The following is a 17,116-nucleotide window of genomic DNA, read 5'->3' on the forward strand; positions in this document are numbered from 1 at the left end:
CAACACTTGAGTTCCCTCATAAATACATAAATGAATTCTTCAATAATCCATCTTTGAATCATATGAAATCCTAAAAAAGGATTCTAGCATGAATATAAATAAAAAGGAATAATAAAGAAGCAAGTCACGAAAAGAATGAAGTAAAATAAATTATAGAAAGTTTGTATACGGTGCTTCACAAAATTGTCCACCCACACCAGGTACATACACGTTATTACAATGTGTCTCTATCAACCTGTAACTTGCACTGGAGCTTCCACTGAAGCCGCTGTCCATGTCACAGCCAACGGGCGAAAGGAGGTCGTCGGTGGGACTGACCGAGGATAACAGTTCCTCTGTGGACGCCCCTCGTTGGTCCTGTGGCTCGTCCTCGTCGTTGTTATCGGCTACGGTAGGCATCAGCATCGCCTCCACGCTCAAATTCAATTCCCCGAGTACTCGACGATGCCGTGACTGAACTCGTCGTACCTCTTCCGCCACTAGGGATCTTCTCGAACCATGCAATGCTCGGTGACATTGTCTGCTAATGAATTCGAGTTCTCCATTAGTATTTACATACGTTTCCCTCTTGCATATACAATGTGAAATCATATAAAGCGATTGTTTGTGGATGACCGATAATCGTTTAGCAATGATTCATAGTTATTAAAGTAATTGATATTAAGAGGATTCCTCAAAGTTCACGAGATATATTTCAATTATTGCAAGGTTATTATGACTAAATATATAAGATATAATTTAACTACTTTTATTTCTTATTTAATTATTAATATTAATAACTACAATATTAATTATAGAATATTATGAATATTTTTAATCATAAGACTTTCAAGAATTGTTTTTCCAAATTTTTCAAAACTTATTGATGCTTCCAGATACAGTAGTGCTCATTTAATTTCCAAGACATTTCACATGAAAGAAAATTAGATCTAGCAAAAATAAATTAGGAAGATATAATATTTTTTCGATTTATTCTTGCTATACCCATATACTGTCTATAGATTTATATTATATTAAGCTTCTAACATTAAGTATGAATAAATGAAACTTGATTTTATTTATTTACTTATTTTTGAGAAACGAAAGGATATATGTATGTACAGAGTGAGGTCAGTATTCGACCATATGTTTCGGAGCGCACCATTATGACAAACGGTGTTAGACACTCGTAACCATAAACTCGGGGTTGTTTTCTTATTGTTTGCGACTTTAATCGTTAAGTCTGATGGCATCCGGTGCAGGGAATTCGTCGAATCGGGCCAAGTGGTCGAGCAGGAGGAGAAGCTCGTTGTCCACTTGAACCTCGCGTTCAACTCGCGCCAGTTGAAGTTCACTTTGCATCGAGGCGAATGAACGTGCGTATTCATCATCGTTTAGATTGAATGAAACGTAATTCTACCGCGACTATCATCATCGGCGTTCCTATCGACCGTATGAAGCTCGCGTGCTTCGGGTCTTTTTCCCTTGAAAACTAACACCGTCTTCCTGTCATGGAATAATATCCATCGTCTTTAAAGTAGTAGATATTATAAATGGAAAAATCGATCGACTCTGCAGTGAATTCAATATTCAAGATTTAACTTAATTATTCACCAGGAGTCTGGTTATTTATTTTGCTATTAAGCAGCTTTTATTGTTGAGAATGTTTATTAGAAACTATTGGCCCTAAAGATTACTTAATGAATAAATTGTCTTGGAAAGTGGAAATTAGTCGATTTTGGTGAACTAAATTTTTAGTTTCTATCCTTAGTAAGATTCTAATATATATTGTTATATATGAAATCTACAAATGCATAAGAATCTTACTTGTAAATACTCGAATGGAACATGGTCGCTACAATGAATGTCTAAAATTCATCTTTTAAATCATCTTTTATCAGAATTATCTTTTAAAGAATCATTATGTGAACTGTTCTCTAGGTAATGGAAACCCGCCCAAAGGATGTTATCCGATAAACCATCAGAAAAAAGGTCGCTAAAGAAACCGGTTGACTTGAACGACGGGTAAGACTCTGCTCTTCCCATATTAACCTTCAATTAAAGTCTCATAACATAACATAAATCCGATACTTATCTAACGCATGCCACTATTACGAATATTATGTCTTTTTTATTCGCGATCGATCGCGATCGATCGCGTTCTCACGCGCTACTGTTACTCTCTGTTAATTCCAAGGTTATAGCAAATTCTTCCTTAAATTGCCAAGGAGAAACTCTAGCTTGATTTCCTCCATGCTCGCGCACGTTATATTTTGACTCGAAAGGTATTATTTACGAATAATTAAGCTTTATGATGAATTTCTCACTTGATCTCCGATATCTCCTCGTAAATATTCTCCTCTGTCCCGTATCGTGTCATGTATGTGTGTCTCTTGAACGAATCTGCGCGCAATTGTTGCTGTTGTTGTGGCTGCACACGATTCAGGCCAACTTCCGCCGGATATGTGCCATGCAGCCGACTCGGTCCAGGTTCGAAGTAAGCATATGAATAATCCTGAAGGGGATGCTGATGAGCAGAACTCGTCATCGGAGACGCTACCGATCCAGGATCCACCAATCCAGGGCAGGCCATCTGAAAGAACGGAAAACAATATTAGTTGTTATAGTAATCATATGGAATAATGTAATTTTGTAGTGATAAATTGATGTTTAAAGAATGGAATCATATTTTTAATAATTTCCCAACTTTTTAATTCTTAATAATTTAAATTCTGCAATTTTCTAATTCTTAATAATCTTAATTTTGTAACTTTTCAATTTTTAGCAGTTTTATAAATTTATGCAATTTTAGTAACTTAGTGATAGTAAATTGTTAAAATTTCGTATATGTATGTAATTGGTTTAATTATCTACTCAAAATATAGAATCACTCTTGTATAACTGAATACTAGAAATCATCGAGCACGTGATCGTGTTATAGATTATTACGTACACGACTAATTTGTACATACGTATGCAATGGACGATGCCAAGTAGTATATTAAATTAAGTGATCATGATTGGAATTTTAATAAAATGATGACTAATATCCTTCATATTATTAGTATTAAAACTCTTATATTAAACTCAGTATTAAACATAATTTCCTAAAATAATTAAAAATTTAAACAATTACAATTTCTAACTTCTGTAGCAAACAATGAGGTTATGTATCATCCTTGAGATTCGTAGTTGGTAAATGTATAATACTTAATATATATTAATTACATATAGATACTCTAATTCTGATTCAAAGCAATGGCAAGACTGATTCTACATGTAGGTTAGAATTATACACGCATTCGAATTCACATTAGATCGCATTAGAATTGTGCGTACGACATAAGTTGTATAAGATTTAACACTGTATGCTGAAAATTATACCTGGCTGTGAGGCGGTGGATAAGGTGGAGGTGGTGGAAACTCCAGGTTGACTCTTCGCGGTGACGGGACACTTGACGCCATTCCTGGTCCCCCTAAAGACGAAGCCATGATGCATCGTTCTGATTATCGTTCAATTAATGCGCCTCTTTTTCATCGTTCTTTCACTTTTTCTGGAAAAGCCATACCATCTACCATTATTACTCATTTTTGTTTATTGCATCTTCAAAATATATTTGCTTTCTCTTCACATATTCGATTTGTAGCTCCTGGAAAAATAACTTAACTCGTTCTGCGATTTAAAAAGCCTTATCCTATGTATGACCACATATAGAATTCACAATAAAAATCAAGAATAACCGAACCGCTTGAGTGCTCTAAATTGGGAACTAAGTCTCACTGACGCCATGCTGTTCTAACCTAAAATTCCTAGTTTCGTACAAACTTCATTCCGTGTGTGTCATTAAATCACAGTACGTTTAACGTAAGGAAGTATTAAATCTTAATCCCTAACTATTATAATATTTTTAAATCATACGTGACTTCCAACAGCTTAGGCTACGTCAAGTTAAGCTGAGTTAATTTTAGAATCTAGGTTAAGTTACTTTACTTTATTTTACGTAACAAAATCCATCAATGATACTTATTACATAAAATAGAAGATATAAATGAATTTTAAATTAAATAACCTAGTTCAAACCTAACCTAAATTGTTAATTAATCGCTTAAGATAATCCAACATTATTAATTTCAAATTAGACTTATAATCCTATTATCTTAACATATATATTTCGTAACCTTATTAATACGTTGCATATAATAAGCACGTTCCCTAGTCGCCTTGTATCTTGAAGCCTCGCTTTCATCGCGAATCGTCTTTTCACATATTTCACACGAACGTACGTTCGCGTGTCTGGCGAAAGAAAACGCGACAGAGCATAATCGCAGGAAAAAGCAATGTCGATCGACGACACACTCGATCCCTTCAAAGAAATTCAGCGACGCGTGCAACATAATCTTATATATGTGTATATACGTACGTGTTCTTTGAACTTCGTAAATGATCTACAGTCTACACGATTTTCAACGAGAAACGTATCATTATTCTCCTGTACTTGAATAACGTACCGGACGCTCTTCTCAAACAAGAGAATCGGGTCATTAAAATAATTTTGAAGACCCTTCTGAAATTTTTTCTATATCGTGTCTGTTGAAGCACGAAGAAGACAAGAAATAAAAGTTCCAACTTGCATAAAAAATTAAAGATAAAAGCTACGAAGTGGTTTCTGTGGAAGGAAATTTTAACTTCGACTCGGCAACTTCGTTTCACAGATAAAAGTTGCAAAAGGCTTGTTCATCGAGGAAGCGAGGAATTTTAATACTCGGACTTACTTCTATGTGGATAAGGGACAAAAGTTGCAAGAGTACTTTCTCTTCGCAAGAAATGGAATTTCCAAGAAGATATTTGGGTAAGTTAACTTTGTAAACGGAAGTTTTTCGCGCGACATCTAGGCGAGAGACGAAATTAAAGGAAGAAGCGAAGTCGTGCGTTAAACGCGCGATAAGATCGTGTCTGATGTCTCCTACTGGCAGCGAAAGAAAAAAGAAGACACAGGTGTGGGACGTGATGGGCCGTAAGAACTCGACGATTGAGATTCAAAACGCAGCATATAATTCGCTAACACCCTACACACGCAACGTCGTGTAATAATGTACGTCGGGTGTGAGATCCAGCTAACAAGATAAACGTGTGTTATTTGCGACGCTCGCGTATATGTTTCCCTGCGTATTACGATAATAATGATAGAAATTAGTCGATTTATCATCGGCAATGATATACGATAATAATAATTAGACGTTGTTAGAAAAAAATGTACTCGCGAAGATTTTGACACCCGTTGGATCATGGGAACCATTTTGAAATTCAAGAATTTGTCTAAGTCTCCGTAAGACAAAACCGTTGAATTATTGGGTTGGCAACTAAGTGATTGCCAATATATCGAAATTAAAAAACTTGTCTACCAATAAATCTCTGTAACGTGAGAGTTTATAGTGAAAAATTATGAAAAGCTAAGAATTTCCCATGAAATTACTAAACGTTGTTTTTAAACTAATAAGAAAACAGTGGAAATCCGTATTTAATACATCATGTGTATATATATGAATGGAGTTTATCGATAGAAAATAGTAAATCTTGTCTGATGTAAGAATTACTTTAAATGAAACACCTACAACCGTATTAATATTGTTTCTACGCAAATGAAATTAATACGGTTGTAGGTGTTTTATTTAAATGTTTTATTTAATTAAAATTCGAATTACGTAGAATGTGTAAAGGAATGTTGCTGGCAGAACGAAGAAAATAGGGGCACACTGGTCTTGCATGATAAACGATTGGTGTCTATCTTCACCTGCCCACTTGACGTTAATGCAGTCAATTACCAGGCAAAGTGATTTGGCTGAAGTCATAATTCTTTTTTGATCAAGTACGCCAATCGAAATTATTGACACTAAAATGGCGGTAATGCGTACGTACAGAATAAGGAACCACGAGATAGGTTGTGCTACAATTCATACAAAAATTATTCAATTGCAACGCCTTTGTTTATTATTCTATCATATTCTAATCGTTTATTTCATGAAGAATTCAATGCTATATCTGATATTAAAAAATAAAAAATGTTCAAAACGCGGAATTGATAAATTTGATTTTTGTGTGGTACATAAATCATGCTTCTTCCCGCGTATTTTTGTTTGGTTGATGGACGCGAACGCACTGATGTTGCGCATACTTTCTATTACTTTCTATTGGAAATTTTATAAATTTCAATATATTCAATAAACAGGAATTCAATAAAGATTAGCTTTAATAGAAAATTGTTTCTAAATGTTAAGAATCGAATGTTGTAATTTAGATATAATAATATAAGTAACAATTATAAAGAATTGAGTATGTAACAGAGATAATGTTCCAATTATTGACCAACATAATACGTCGGTTACGATCTCTAACATAATACTCAAATAATTCTTAAGTTAACTTTATAGGACCAAATTTAATGATGAAAAAATCAAATTATACGAAAATATTATTTCCTCAAACATTTCCTCCCACAGCAGTAATAACTATATATAACAGACTAATTTCATAAAGGAATTCGCCGCATCCGCCTTAGGTTGCCTAAGTTGATGAACCATTTGCCTTAATTACGTAGTCCATACAATTGCCTCGAGACTTATGACGGCTTTAAACGTCTCTTCAGACTGTTTACGATAAACTGCGATTTCATTTGAATTTATTCTACCGATAAAGATAGAATTCTATCTAGTAAATATTTATGATAACGTCTACATGATTTGTATTTATGATGTCAAATATTGAATATCAACTATCAACATTTTCATTCAATATTCCGCATTCTCCGTTATACGTAGTCAGTTTACTCGCATTGTTTACCTAAGCGAATCGAAGGAAGATGATAAATAAGATATTTAAATAAAGTTCTTTACACAATCATATCATCGTCAGTGTTTAGATATAATTATACAGGAGACATGAAATATATTAAATATTCTAATTCTATAGAATTTATTCTAGTGGTTAATTTCAATGTAACAAAAAGTAATTTTAAAAGAATTTTACAAAAAGGGCTGACACATTTGTATATAATGTAGTAATACGTATATTACAAACACATCCTATATACTTTCAATTTTATCGTCATTGTCATGTCAATATCACCGAGGTCGCTTCCTAAGGCATACATCACTCAACGCGATCAAACGCACAAGGTTCTCCGTACTGAAATATCATTTCCGTTATATCGTGCCTCGACCATGAATATACGCATACTTTCAGCGGTCGTCGGTATTTTTGGACAGCATCCAACAACTACCAAGACGATGCGGGAAGAAGGGCCCATCGATGACGTCGATTTCCCTGACTTTAACTAACTATTAAATACCCAAAATACATACTTTGCGATCGCGACTAACGACATCCACGCAGTGGCATTTGAAGGAAACACGTTTCTAAAATCCCTCTGTCGGAAAGGTTCTTTACGCGTCACGCTTTTCGTCCGGGGTTCTATTTCGTTTCATCCCGAATTAAGCTGAAAGAGGGGCTTCTCAAAGTCAAAGCGTGTCCAATTTGGTTGAACCTACTCTCGGGCATGTGTCCGCGCTCAATTATTCGCTTCTATACTAGTAGATTATTCCCTTGAATTATATGAAGAAGAAACAGAGAAAAAAGATTTAGCGGAACTACTTCTATTGGGATGAAAGTTTCGTGTTTGATTAAATGAATTGTCGATTCAATTCACTTATCTAAATTCCTATTATATGGTACAAATCATAAGTAGGAGATAGAGAGGATTAATTAACTATTATATATACGGTCCATTCAGGAGTTAAAATGTAAAAGAAAATAGATGAATTAAAAAAAGATTTAATATAATGTTGGACGTTTTTAAATTGGACACTAATCACATACCTTGAACTTTCTTGCGCAATTGAGTTAATATTACTGACGAAATTATATAAGTTATAAATTACTACTACTAGCTCTAACGAGTTTAATAATGATACGAATGAAATTTTTCAAATTAACTTTAGAGGTTATAATTCTGCCTTTATCCAGTTGCAATGAGTTTAATAATAATAAGAACGAAATTATCCGAGTCAATTTTATATGTTATAGGTTACTTGATCGTATGATTTTCACTTTATTGATATTGACTATTCTACTTGATGAAAAATTATAAAACCGTAAAAGAAAATTTCATAATCTATGGTTTACTTGTCAATTCGCTACTATTATTATTTGATGAATTATTGTGCAAGAGGACTGACGTAATAAAATTGAGAAGTTTATGAAAAGTATCCACTATATGAATTCCAGTTCCGTGAACTGTTTGTCCTACCATAAGTTCAAATAAATAGAATTCTACAATAATAACAACAAGGATTTTCGTTTTTAGCGTGACCGTGTGTCGATATCTCTAAGAACGATAACTATCTTCATAGACCCGTAACGTTTCTCACGATCTATCACACGAAGTAATGGTATTTCGAAATGGGAACATGATACCTATTGGTTCAAAGATTATGAATCAAAGCCGATACATCGCGACGCACAGTCTGCGAACAGACGCACACGTTCGATCCGGATTGAGAAACTTGTTCGAAAGAAACATTATCGATTTGACAAGTAATTTGGCGATTTAATAGGATTAAAGAAAAATTCGCTGAAAGTTAACTTCTTTTTGCAAGAGAAGTCTTTTTGGTTTAAGAGGTTAATTGAAACGATCAGATCAGTTAATACATGATGATACCGCGCACATCGAAGCAACGTGTTACAAAAAAGCACGGGACTATGCCGAAACTCCGTTTATTCGGATGCATCGGAAGACATGGCAATTCGAATAACTGAATAGATCTTATAATAAATTTTCTAACTGTCGCCCCACCATTTTTTTTAAACTGTGAACTGTTATTACGTTACTTCAGGGAACCCGGGAAATTTGTTTTTATTAATTTCGATAGTAGGAGCTAAGGTTCAAAAAGTTGAAGTTGAGCACACTGTGAATTTTATCTATTCTATGAATCGTCTGGGTATCACAGATTTCCACCGTTTCTTGTATTCGACGTACACGCAAATTGTTCTGAACACAAACAAATAATTATATATGTATCAAGAGTTTTAAGACTTGCCGAGCCTTGTAAAGGTTTTAGGAATAAAATCATGTTCAAAGTAATTCAAACTTCAGAAATATTTGAACACTTGTCACAGAAAACATTTATGTACAATGATAACTATGTCTCCTCACACTACTAGTATGTTGTATAACATATAACGTATTCATAAAAAGCTTCTATAAGTATTTAAATAATTTCGTAAGCTACCGTATATATTAAAAGCGATTCAACGTGTTTCAGAACAATGTGTTTCATTAATACTAAACATAAACTTATTAAAATAAACGAAATCCTACCGTTACTCGAAAAGAAGATATATACACAAGATAACAACATTGGTACACTTACCTTGCAGAAAAGTGATGTACGCTGAAAAGGCGATCCTCTGGTTAAGTTATTATTGACCGTTGTGAATCCATTTGAAATCCGGAAAAAAGGGGTCGAGCGACCGTATCACAGGAGTAAACACACTCGCGGGGCAAAGATCGGGCCACACACAGTCAGAAAACACAGGGAGAACCATTCGTTCGCGCCTCGTGCTTAGATAGTTTTGCGTTCGCTCATTGTTGAATGTGGCCAAGCACGCCCCCTTGAGAGACCGGTCGACCGAGGAATGGAGTAGAGAAAGGAGCGACAAGGAGCGAGAGGTAGACGGAGATAGTGAGAAAAACAGAAAGAGAGGATCGCGAAGAGAAGATAGGGACAGGAGGATGGTCGAAGGGAATGCAAGATGAAAGGGAGCGAGAGAGTACGAGGCGGCGACACCAAACCAAAGAAAGTGCGTCGATTGCACGGATTTCTTAAATCATGAACACTTAAATACACTCGATTCATTTATTCGAGCGAATCGATAATCACTCGTCGATTGTACAAACTTAAGGTTTCAGATGAGCCAAAGGACACACAGCCACATCGGTGTGACAATCAGTGGACGATTACTGCGATTACGATCCCATGAGGCGCGTTTTACAATTAGTTTTCCAGGGACGAAGATTAACGAATGATACCGATTCTATACGAAATTCGTCTCTTCTGTCGGTAAACACTGCTCGTGGAAAGATATATGTACTTATGTACACTCACATGCCGGGTGATTCGTTCTGTGCGTTTCCTTGGCTACCGTGATCCAGTATCGATCGATGATTCTCACGCGCGCTTTAAAAACACCCTAGTTATGATCACGGTGATGTATATAATCTAGATGTACTTTATGTTTTATTTTCATATAAAACTTCTGACGAAACACAGTAGTAAACACACGCTTTAACAAACTTTCACAATGTGAACGTTTCACGAATCTCTCCAGGCCAACACAAAGCGTTCCTCCTTGGTCGCGGCCCGGCCTCTACTGAGAAACAAGTACGCCAGGGGGCAGTCACGAGCAAGCGGTTCTCGAACCGCTGGGAGCCTGAAAACCGTCTTCAGAAATCCCCGGTGCATGTACGGTTTCGTGGATGTACGAGACCCGAACGAGCAAGCAGACCAAGTACAATCCACCCGCTCGCCTCGCTACTCGGACCCGAGACGACGACGACGTTCCATTGTTTCGTTGTCTCCTGGCTCGGGAGCGTGGCACACAGACAGACACGGCTGCGGTAGCGCACGTGCACGCCCGCTCAATACACGCTAATCTCTGCACACGTACGAGCAGGTTAGGGACACACACACGGGCGCACACTCGCAGCTATAAACCGACTATATACCGACCGACCAGTCACGCACGATCTCTCGTTCGTGTATGAATGCTGTAGTCCGGTTACCACCGGACCCGAACCCATCACGGACACACGCCTAACTCATACTTGCATGTATACGCTCTCACACACAAGCTGTTCGCTCGCTCACGAACGAAAAACCTATCACAGGTCTTTGAAGTACCGATGAAAATTTATTGTACGCCCTTCTTGCCACTTGCTCTTTTCTCCTCGACTTTGCAGTCATTTCGGCCAATTTCACGTTCATGGAAGGGTATTTACTGCTAGCAGTTTAACACCGGGGACTCCAACGAAGGGAGGACAGAAGAGGGAAGTAGAATGCGAAGAGAAATGGTTGAATGGGTGTAAGAGAGACGAATATATAAAGGGAACTTAAGTGGGTGGGAGCTAAGAGCTAGGTGGAATACGATGGAAGGGGAAGATGATGTCGAGCAACCGAACTTGACCCTCCGTGGATCTGCATTTTCGTTGGTTTGCTTAGCCGACAGAGGATCTTGAGTTTTTAATCGGCTGGAAAAATTATCGTTCGCTCGACTGGAAAAAGAACGTATACAAGCATGAGATTTATTATTGTAATTTTACAAATGTCATTTCTTTGAAATTATGAAGATTGCTGGTAATATCAGATATTATATTTATTGTTGAATCGCTTTTTATCTTAACCTTGTAACTTGAAATATACGCATGTATATGTATGCTAATTAAGATCTTTTCATACTTTTATGATAAAAAATTAGATGTTTTACTTGCAAAACTTTGTAACAGAGTATAAGTAAGAATTACAAAAATAGTACGTATGGCATACTTTGATCAATTTTTAAAAATTGTGCAAAATAAAATGGATACTTGAAATTCCTTTCTTGATGTGTTAATGCCAACGCAACGCCTATCTATGTATTTTCTTTGTGTTCTAGCGAAAGGAATGCCGTGCCAGCGCTCCGTTATGAGCTTCTAGATATGTACATTGAATACGCATCAAGGAATTTGTTCTTGCTAGAACCCTGAACTACATAATGCTTTTTACCTACAGCCTATATTGAATGATTTATCGCAACCAGTCAACTATGTAACCTTCTACAAAATGATAACAGTAAAACTGAACTGCTAATCTGCATGTTAACCAGAAAATGAGAAAGGTAGGTTTTTAATTAAATTAATTGTACAGAATCACTTATGTTACATATTCCCTGTAGTTAAATATGTTCTCCTTCAGAAGAATTTTGTAATATGGTGCGTAAAAAGCGCACGCATATCTGTATATTTCAATTTGACTCTTCTTAAATACGCGTTTCGAGTATGCGATTTTTATTTATATTCATTTGGAAAATAATAATTTTTTAATTGTACACATTTTAAAATGCATAAATGAAATTGGTCAATCAACTATACCAATCATGGAATCAGTTATTTTAACATAATTATTTATATTTATATTTAAAATTTTCGTAAATTTGTTTAGATTCCGCTAAAAATAAAAGAATCATAATCTTCTGACTACGTGTCCAGGATCACGTGCGAGAAGAAACCATAATATAATGCTTGACAAATGAGCACGAAAGAAGTTTTGATAAACGTAACCTGAAGCGGATCTGATAACAACTCATCGTATTTAGGAAGCTAATAGCGAACCTACCACGACAACAAAAAGCGTTTAAACACGCATTCATTTTTTCCATTAGCACGTTTTACCATTCCTTATTCTGAGTCAGTGCTGTCCACGAATTGCCCCATAGTTTACGGGACTTCCCCCATTTTTTATGCTTTATATTCCTTACTTAGATATTAGAACTCGATACTGTATTGCACAAACATACTGTTTACCTATGCTCTTTATGAAATTCAAGTCTGAAAAAGAGAAAAAAGGTAGATAAGGAACATAAAAGGTAAATAAAGAGAGGAAGGAAAAGGGGAAGTGAAGAAAGGAGAAAGAGAAGGAAACTTAAGAAAGAAAAATGAGAAACGAGATCGCTACCGCGAAGATAGCGGTTGATCTGTCGTTAGAAGTATACATAACATGAAATCCTTTTATAAATATTTTTAACGCAAACTTTATTTACTTTATTTATTGATCTTTACGGATTCATGTTACGACATCTTATACAAAAATACAAATGTATTATATAAAGGATATTTTGCATTTAATCTACATAACCTAATCCATCCTAACTATCTAATAAATAAGATTAGTGTCCCTCTCTAATGGATAGGTGCTAATTTAGTTTTGAAATAGCACTTTGTCGCGCATCTTTTTATAATTGTTGCAATCGCATACTTTGTTCGAAAATATATATTAGTTATCTTTTTCCGCTTATTAATTATATAATGACATGTTTGACAAAAAAGTTATATATATTAATAATGTTAAGAACATTCGTTTGCACTTGTAATTGTTATGAATAGATAAAACGAATATTAGTACATGTCATTGTAAAGTGTGGTAAAATATACTAACAGTAAGGTGCTGTGTGATAACTTTAGAAGCGAATAAGCATAAGCATTCAGTGAACTGAAAGCAGGTGCGAAAGCCGGTGATAGTTATGAATGAAGTCTCTCTTTGTTTAGTTATCTTTTGAAGATGTGCTGCCTTATCTGTGATCCTACTTTCTGTAATTATGGTTATCATAAATACATAGGTCCAATATTTTTTACAAATAACGTTCAAATAAATGTCTACCAAATTCATGTTTCTTATTTTTAATTATTAAATATTCTATAGTATTATTACTGCAAAAATGGACATTAATATATATATATGTATATCTTTATTTCCGTCTGTCTTCCGGCTTTACGGTGACTTCCAATTACATATACAAAATAAGTCAGAATAATAAACATGAAACTTACATATAAAGAAAGACATATATAATAATAAAATAGAACAATAGACAGAAACTTGCTCATAAACAAAAACACATAAATAATAATAATCATAACTTAACCTAACCTCTGTTAGCTATACATACAATTACTTACATCTATCCTTATAATACAAATTAATATGAAGTTGCACATAAATCTACATATAGAATCTATATCTTATATTAAAATAGACATTAATACTTCGCACATATTAAATACGACCACGAAATTTATAAATTAACAGCATTAAACTTTCCAAATTATTATTGATAAAAATTTGATTAGATTTAAAATACAATTTATAGTTTAACTAATTCACAAGAACAAATCAATAACTATATGTTAAGTCCACAGTCGTCTTACTTACGCAAATTATGATCGGATTGAGGAGGTTATCAAGCAGCAGTAGCGTATCCAACTATTTCCATCATTCAATGAAGAGATTTCTTTGTGCTGCAAGTTCGCTGGATAAATTGATAAACGTCGAAATACTTTATTCGATATGTAATATATACCCTTATTAAGTATTTGATTGTAAATTAATAACTTCTCATCCATATATACTATATGTTCCAAATGTCAAATATCCTTATCAATGCGATTCCACGTCGAATAAACATGTTATACATCATCGATTTGTTTATAAAGAACATAATCTAAAATTATACCAGTTTATCGAAGTTTATCACGTATTCTACGATTTCATAAGTCTGCTACAACTATGGTAAGATAAAATACCTAACTGCGGGAAAGATTTCAGTATGTTATACACTTTGGTCGCGTCAACAGCACTGGTTTAATAATTGTCAACACAAAATCGTGCGCTGATAAGAGTTCCGACAGGCACGCAACGCGCAAGTGCAAGTTGTAAGTGACAGCATATTCATAATAAACATAAGTATCACGCCATATTATTATGCAATAACAAACAAAAAAGAATGGAAATAATATACATATAATTTAGAACCGGAACTATAGCGTATTTTATGCATATTTAATGATACTATATAGAAATTTTACCATTATTTTTAAATAAAATTTGTATTATATTAAATTCGACATATTAAATTATTCAATATTATAACAACTGGAAGTAGCATCTCTTAATACAATATCACTGATATCAAGATTAAATTATCATTTTGGTAACTTATAGAAAGAAAGGTGATGTAAAATGATGAGTTATTTATATGTCATCTTTTACTTCATAGAAAATTTCTAGTTTCTTCTAGAAAATTTAAAAGAGGAAATCGAAATGCAACGCGAATGGAATCAATTGGTTGTTCACAAGTACCCACCAAAGATACTTCAAACCAAACTGCAGTTACCGATAAAAACTTTAACGAGCCCCGGGCCGACTAATTGTTCGAAGCGAGTTCTTCAATCTCTTCAGAATCAAATTATAGGCCACCTTCATCCGGAAATTTGTCAGGTAATCATTTTTTTTTTGTTTATGTACAAAATAGAGGTAGACTGACCATTATCAGTAACAAAATATGTTTTGTTAATTTCTAGTTGATGGATGAGATTAAGGAAGGTCTACAATACGTATTTCAAACTAATAATAGACTCACTTTGGCGTTAAGTGCGTCAGGTCATGGCGGTATGGAGGCGTGCTTAACAAATTTACTCGAACCTGGAGAAACTGTGCTCATTGTCAAGCATGGAATTTGGGGTAAAAGAGCGGCTGACATGGCTACTCGAATTGGTGCAAATGTAGGTAGTACAGTTTCGAAAGGACCAACATAAAAATTAGAAAATTCACCAGTATTTAAATTTAAACAGTGTATGAACTTTAAAATATAGGTAAAACTGATAGAAAAAGAACACACTATTGCTGTTACGTTGAAACAATTGGAAACAGCTTTGCAAGTGTACAATCCAGTCGCGGTATTCATGGTACAAGCTGAATCCTCCACTGGTTTAAAACAACCATTAGAAGGGTTTGGCGATCTTGTTCACAGGTAATTTTGCTATTTAAAATATTTTGTATTTGCCATTAATTTAAGTTGCAGTTTATGGAATGCTATCAGAAGGGAATAAAATTAGAAACGTGTTTGTAAAATTGATAGAATAAAAGAAATTCTTCCAGATACAATGCTCTTCTTATCGTTGATACTGTTGCGTCACTGTGCGGAGAACCGTTCTTTATGGACTCTTGGGGCATCGATGCAGCTTACTCAGGCAGTCAAAAAGTTATCGGCGCCCCTCCAGGATTAACACCTATTTCGTTTAGTCCACGAGCTGAGTACGTATCGCGGTTTCCTTTTATAACACCCAAACCGCAACTCTCACATAGATGGTCTAAGAATTGGGACTTTTAGTGATCTCCTGTGAATATCAATCCAATCCGTGATGTCATCACGGTGACTCGCGCTCTCGCGTAACCCATTCGATCCTTCTGTGATTCATAACCGCAGATGGCTCCAGTGAATTCTTATTCAATGACAGTTTGACGCCTTTTGAATTAAATAGGACATCGGTATTGTCTGTCAAGGCTCATCCATTATGAAGAAACCCACTTCTATAATAAAAAATTACTTCTGTCCAATTACTAATTTTTCCACTCCTTTTTCTAAATCTGTCAACGAGATTACGTTCGCCTCGATTATTAACGCATAAACTCGTTGCACACATTTGCTCTCATCTTAGTATCAATTTTCTATTATTATTACTAATTTCCGGCCATTACTCTTAATTGCTTGCTATTAATTTTCCACACACTCGACTATTACGAGGCGGCAAATGTTTCCGGCAATTTCGTCATGACTTACACTCTTCCTTTGTTGCAATAGGAAGAAATTGTTTCAAAGGAAGACCAAGCCTATGTCCTATTACTTGGATATGACCCTTCTCGGAAATTATTGGAAGTGTTTTGGGAACGAGAATCGCCTGTATCATCACACCATAAGCGCTACGCTTATTTATGGTCTTCGCGAAGCGTTGGCGGAAATCGCTGACGAGGGCCTGCAAGCATCTTGGATCAGACACGCTGGCGCAGCTGCCAGATTAAGAAAGGGTCTTGAATTACGGCGTCTTCGATCTTATGTGAAAATTCCACAGTATCAATTATCTACGGTTATCTCGATAGAACTGCCACCTGGCGTCGATGATAGGATCATTGTACAACGTTGCATGCAAAAGTAAGTACCTTTTACAAATTCTAATTAACTTATTGTAATTTTTTCATAGATTGTAAAATTAAAATACTTACCATGCAATTGAGTGTTTTGTATATTGAGTATATTGTAGTTGTAAAATAAAAATTTGAGTCATTTAAGATCATTATGGTTTCTATAGGTACAAAGTGGAAATCAGCAGAGGTTTAGGACCGACTGAAGGGAAAATTTTGCGAATTGGATTGCTAGGGATTAATGCTACGCCTAACAAGGTCGACCTTATTTTGCGTGCTCTAGATGATGCTTTGAGATACGTGTCACAGTCGAAGCTATAGAACATAATAAAGAAAAGTTGCTATTACGTCT

The 17,116-nt window shown here is 35.1% G+C and overlaps 2 protein-coding genes and 1 long non-coding RNA gene across 8 annotated transcripts in view; 2 read left to right on the forward strand and 1 right to left on the reverse strand.

The window, feature by feature from the left end:
- Nucleotides 1-9,542, reverse strand: part of LOC122569419 (rho guanine nucleotide exchange factor 10) — a 46,397-nt gene extending 36,855 nt beyond the window's left edge. The window contains exons 1-4 of one of the 4 annotated variants that reach the window (XM_043730422.1): nucleotides 9,406-9,542; nucleotides 3,364-3,533; nucleotides 2,307-2,572; nucleotides 236-520 (exon numbers count right to left, since the gene is read on the reverse strand). In XM_043730422.1, coding sequence (XP_043586357.1) covers nucleotides 236-520; nucleotides 2,307-2,572; nucleotides 3,364-3,471 — 659 coding nt within the window. In that variant the 5' untranslated portion in view covers nucleotides 3,472-3,533; nucleotides 9,406-9,542. The other 3 variants (XM_043730421.1, XM_043730423.1, XM_043730424.1) reach the window with 3 other exon arrangements.
- A 1,006-nt stretch (nucleotides 9,543-10,548) lies between these two features.
- Nucleotides 10,549-12,616, forward strand: LOC122569447. Its single transcript, XR_006317458.1, has 3 exons — nucleotides 10,549-11,388; nucleotides 11,687-11,908; nucleotides 12,232-12,616. It is a non-coding gene; the product is annotated as an uncharacterized LOC122569447 (long non-coding RNA).
- A 1,737-nt stretch (nucleotides 12,617-14,353) lies between these two features.
- LOC122569429 (alanine--glyoxylate aminotransferase) lies at nucleotides 14,354-17,111 on the forward strand. Of its 3 annotated transcripts, none has more exons than XM_043730477.1 (7): nucleotides 14,354-14,498; nucleotides 14,854-15,063; nucleotides 15,147-15,347; nucleotides 15,438-15,595; nucleotides 15,724-15,879; nucleotides 16,427-16,774; nucleotides 16,932-17,111. In XM_043730477.1, exons 2-7 carry the CDS (start codon nucleotides 14,887-14,889, stop codon nucleotides 17,083-17,085), a joined length of 1,194 nt encoding a protein of 397 aa, XP_043586412.1. In that variant the 5' UTR covers nucleotides 14,354-14,498; nucleotides 14,854-14,886; the 3' UTR covers nucleotides 17,086-17,111. The 3 variants fall into 3 exon arrangements, with proteins under 3 accessions (XP_043586412.1, XP_043586413.1, XP_043586414.1); XM_043730478.1 differs by having other exon boundaries at nucleotides 14,389-14,498; nucleotides 14,843-15,063; XM_043730479.1 differs by having other exon boundaries at nucleotides 14,401-14,498; nucleotides 14,864-15,063.
- The last annotated feature ends 5 nt before the right edge of the window (nucleotides 17,112-17,116 follow it).

The sequence above is a fragment of the Bombus pyrosoma genome, linkage group LG7 (assembly GCF_014825855.1).
Source record: "Bombus pyrosoma isolate SC7728 linkage group LG7, ASM1482585v1, whole genome shotgun sequence".
NCBI classification, from domain to species: Eukaryota; Metazoa; Arthropoda; class Insecta; order Hymenoptera; family Apidae; genus Bombus; species Bombus pyrosoma.

Bases quoted from the DNA above. Each gene is read 5' to 3' on its own strand.
- LOC122569429 (XM_043730477.1), top strand. From the start codon at position 14,887: ATGCAACGCGAATGGAATCAATTGGTTGTTCACAAGTACCCACCAAAG. The intron at 15,348-15,437 runs GTAGGTAGTACA...TTTAAAATATAG, and splicing joins CTACTCGAATTGGTGCAAAT to GTAAAACTGATAGAAAAAGA. The intron at 15,880-16,426 runs GTACGTATCGCG...TTGTTGCAATAG, and splicing joins TCGTTTAGTCCACGAGCTGA to GAAGAAATTGTTTCAAAGGA.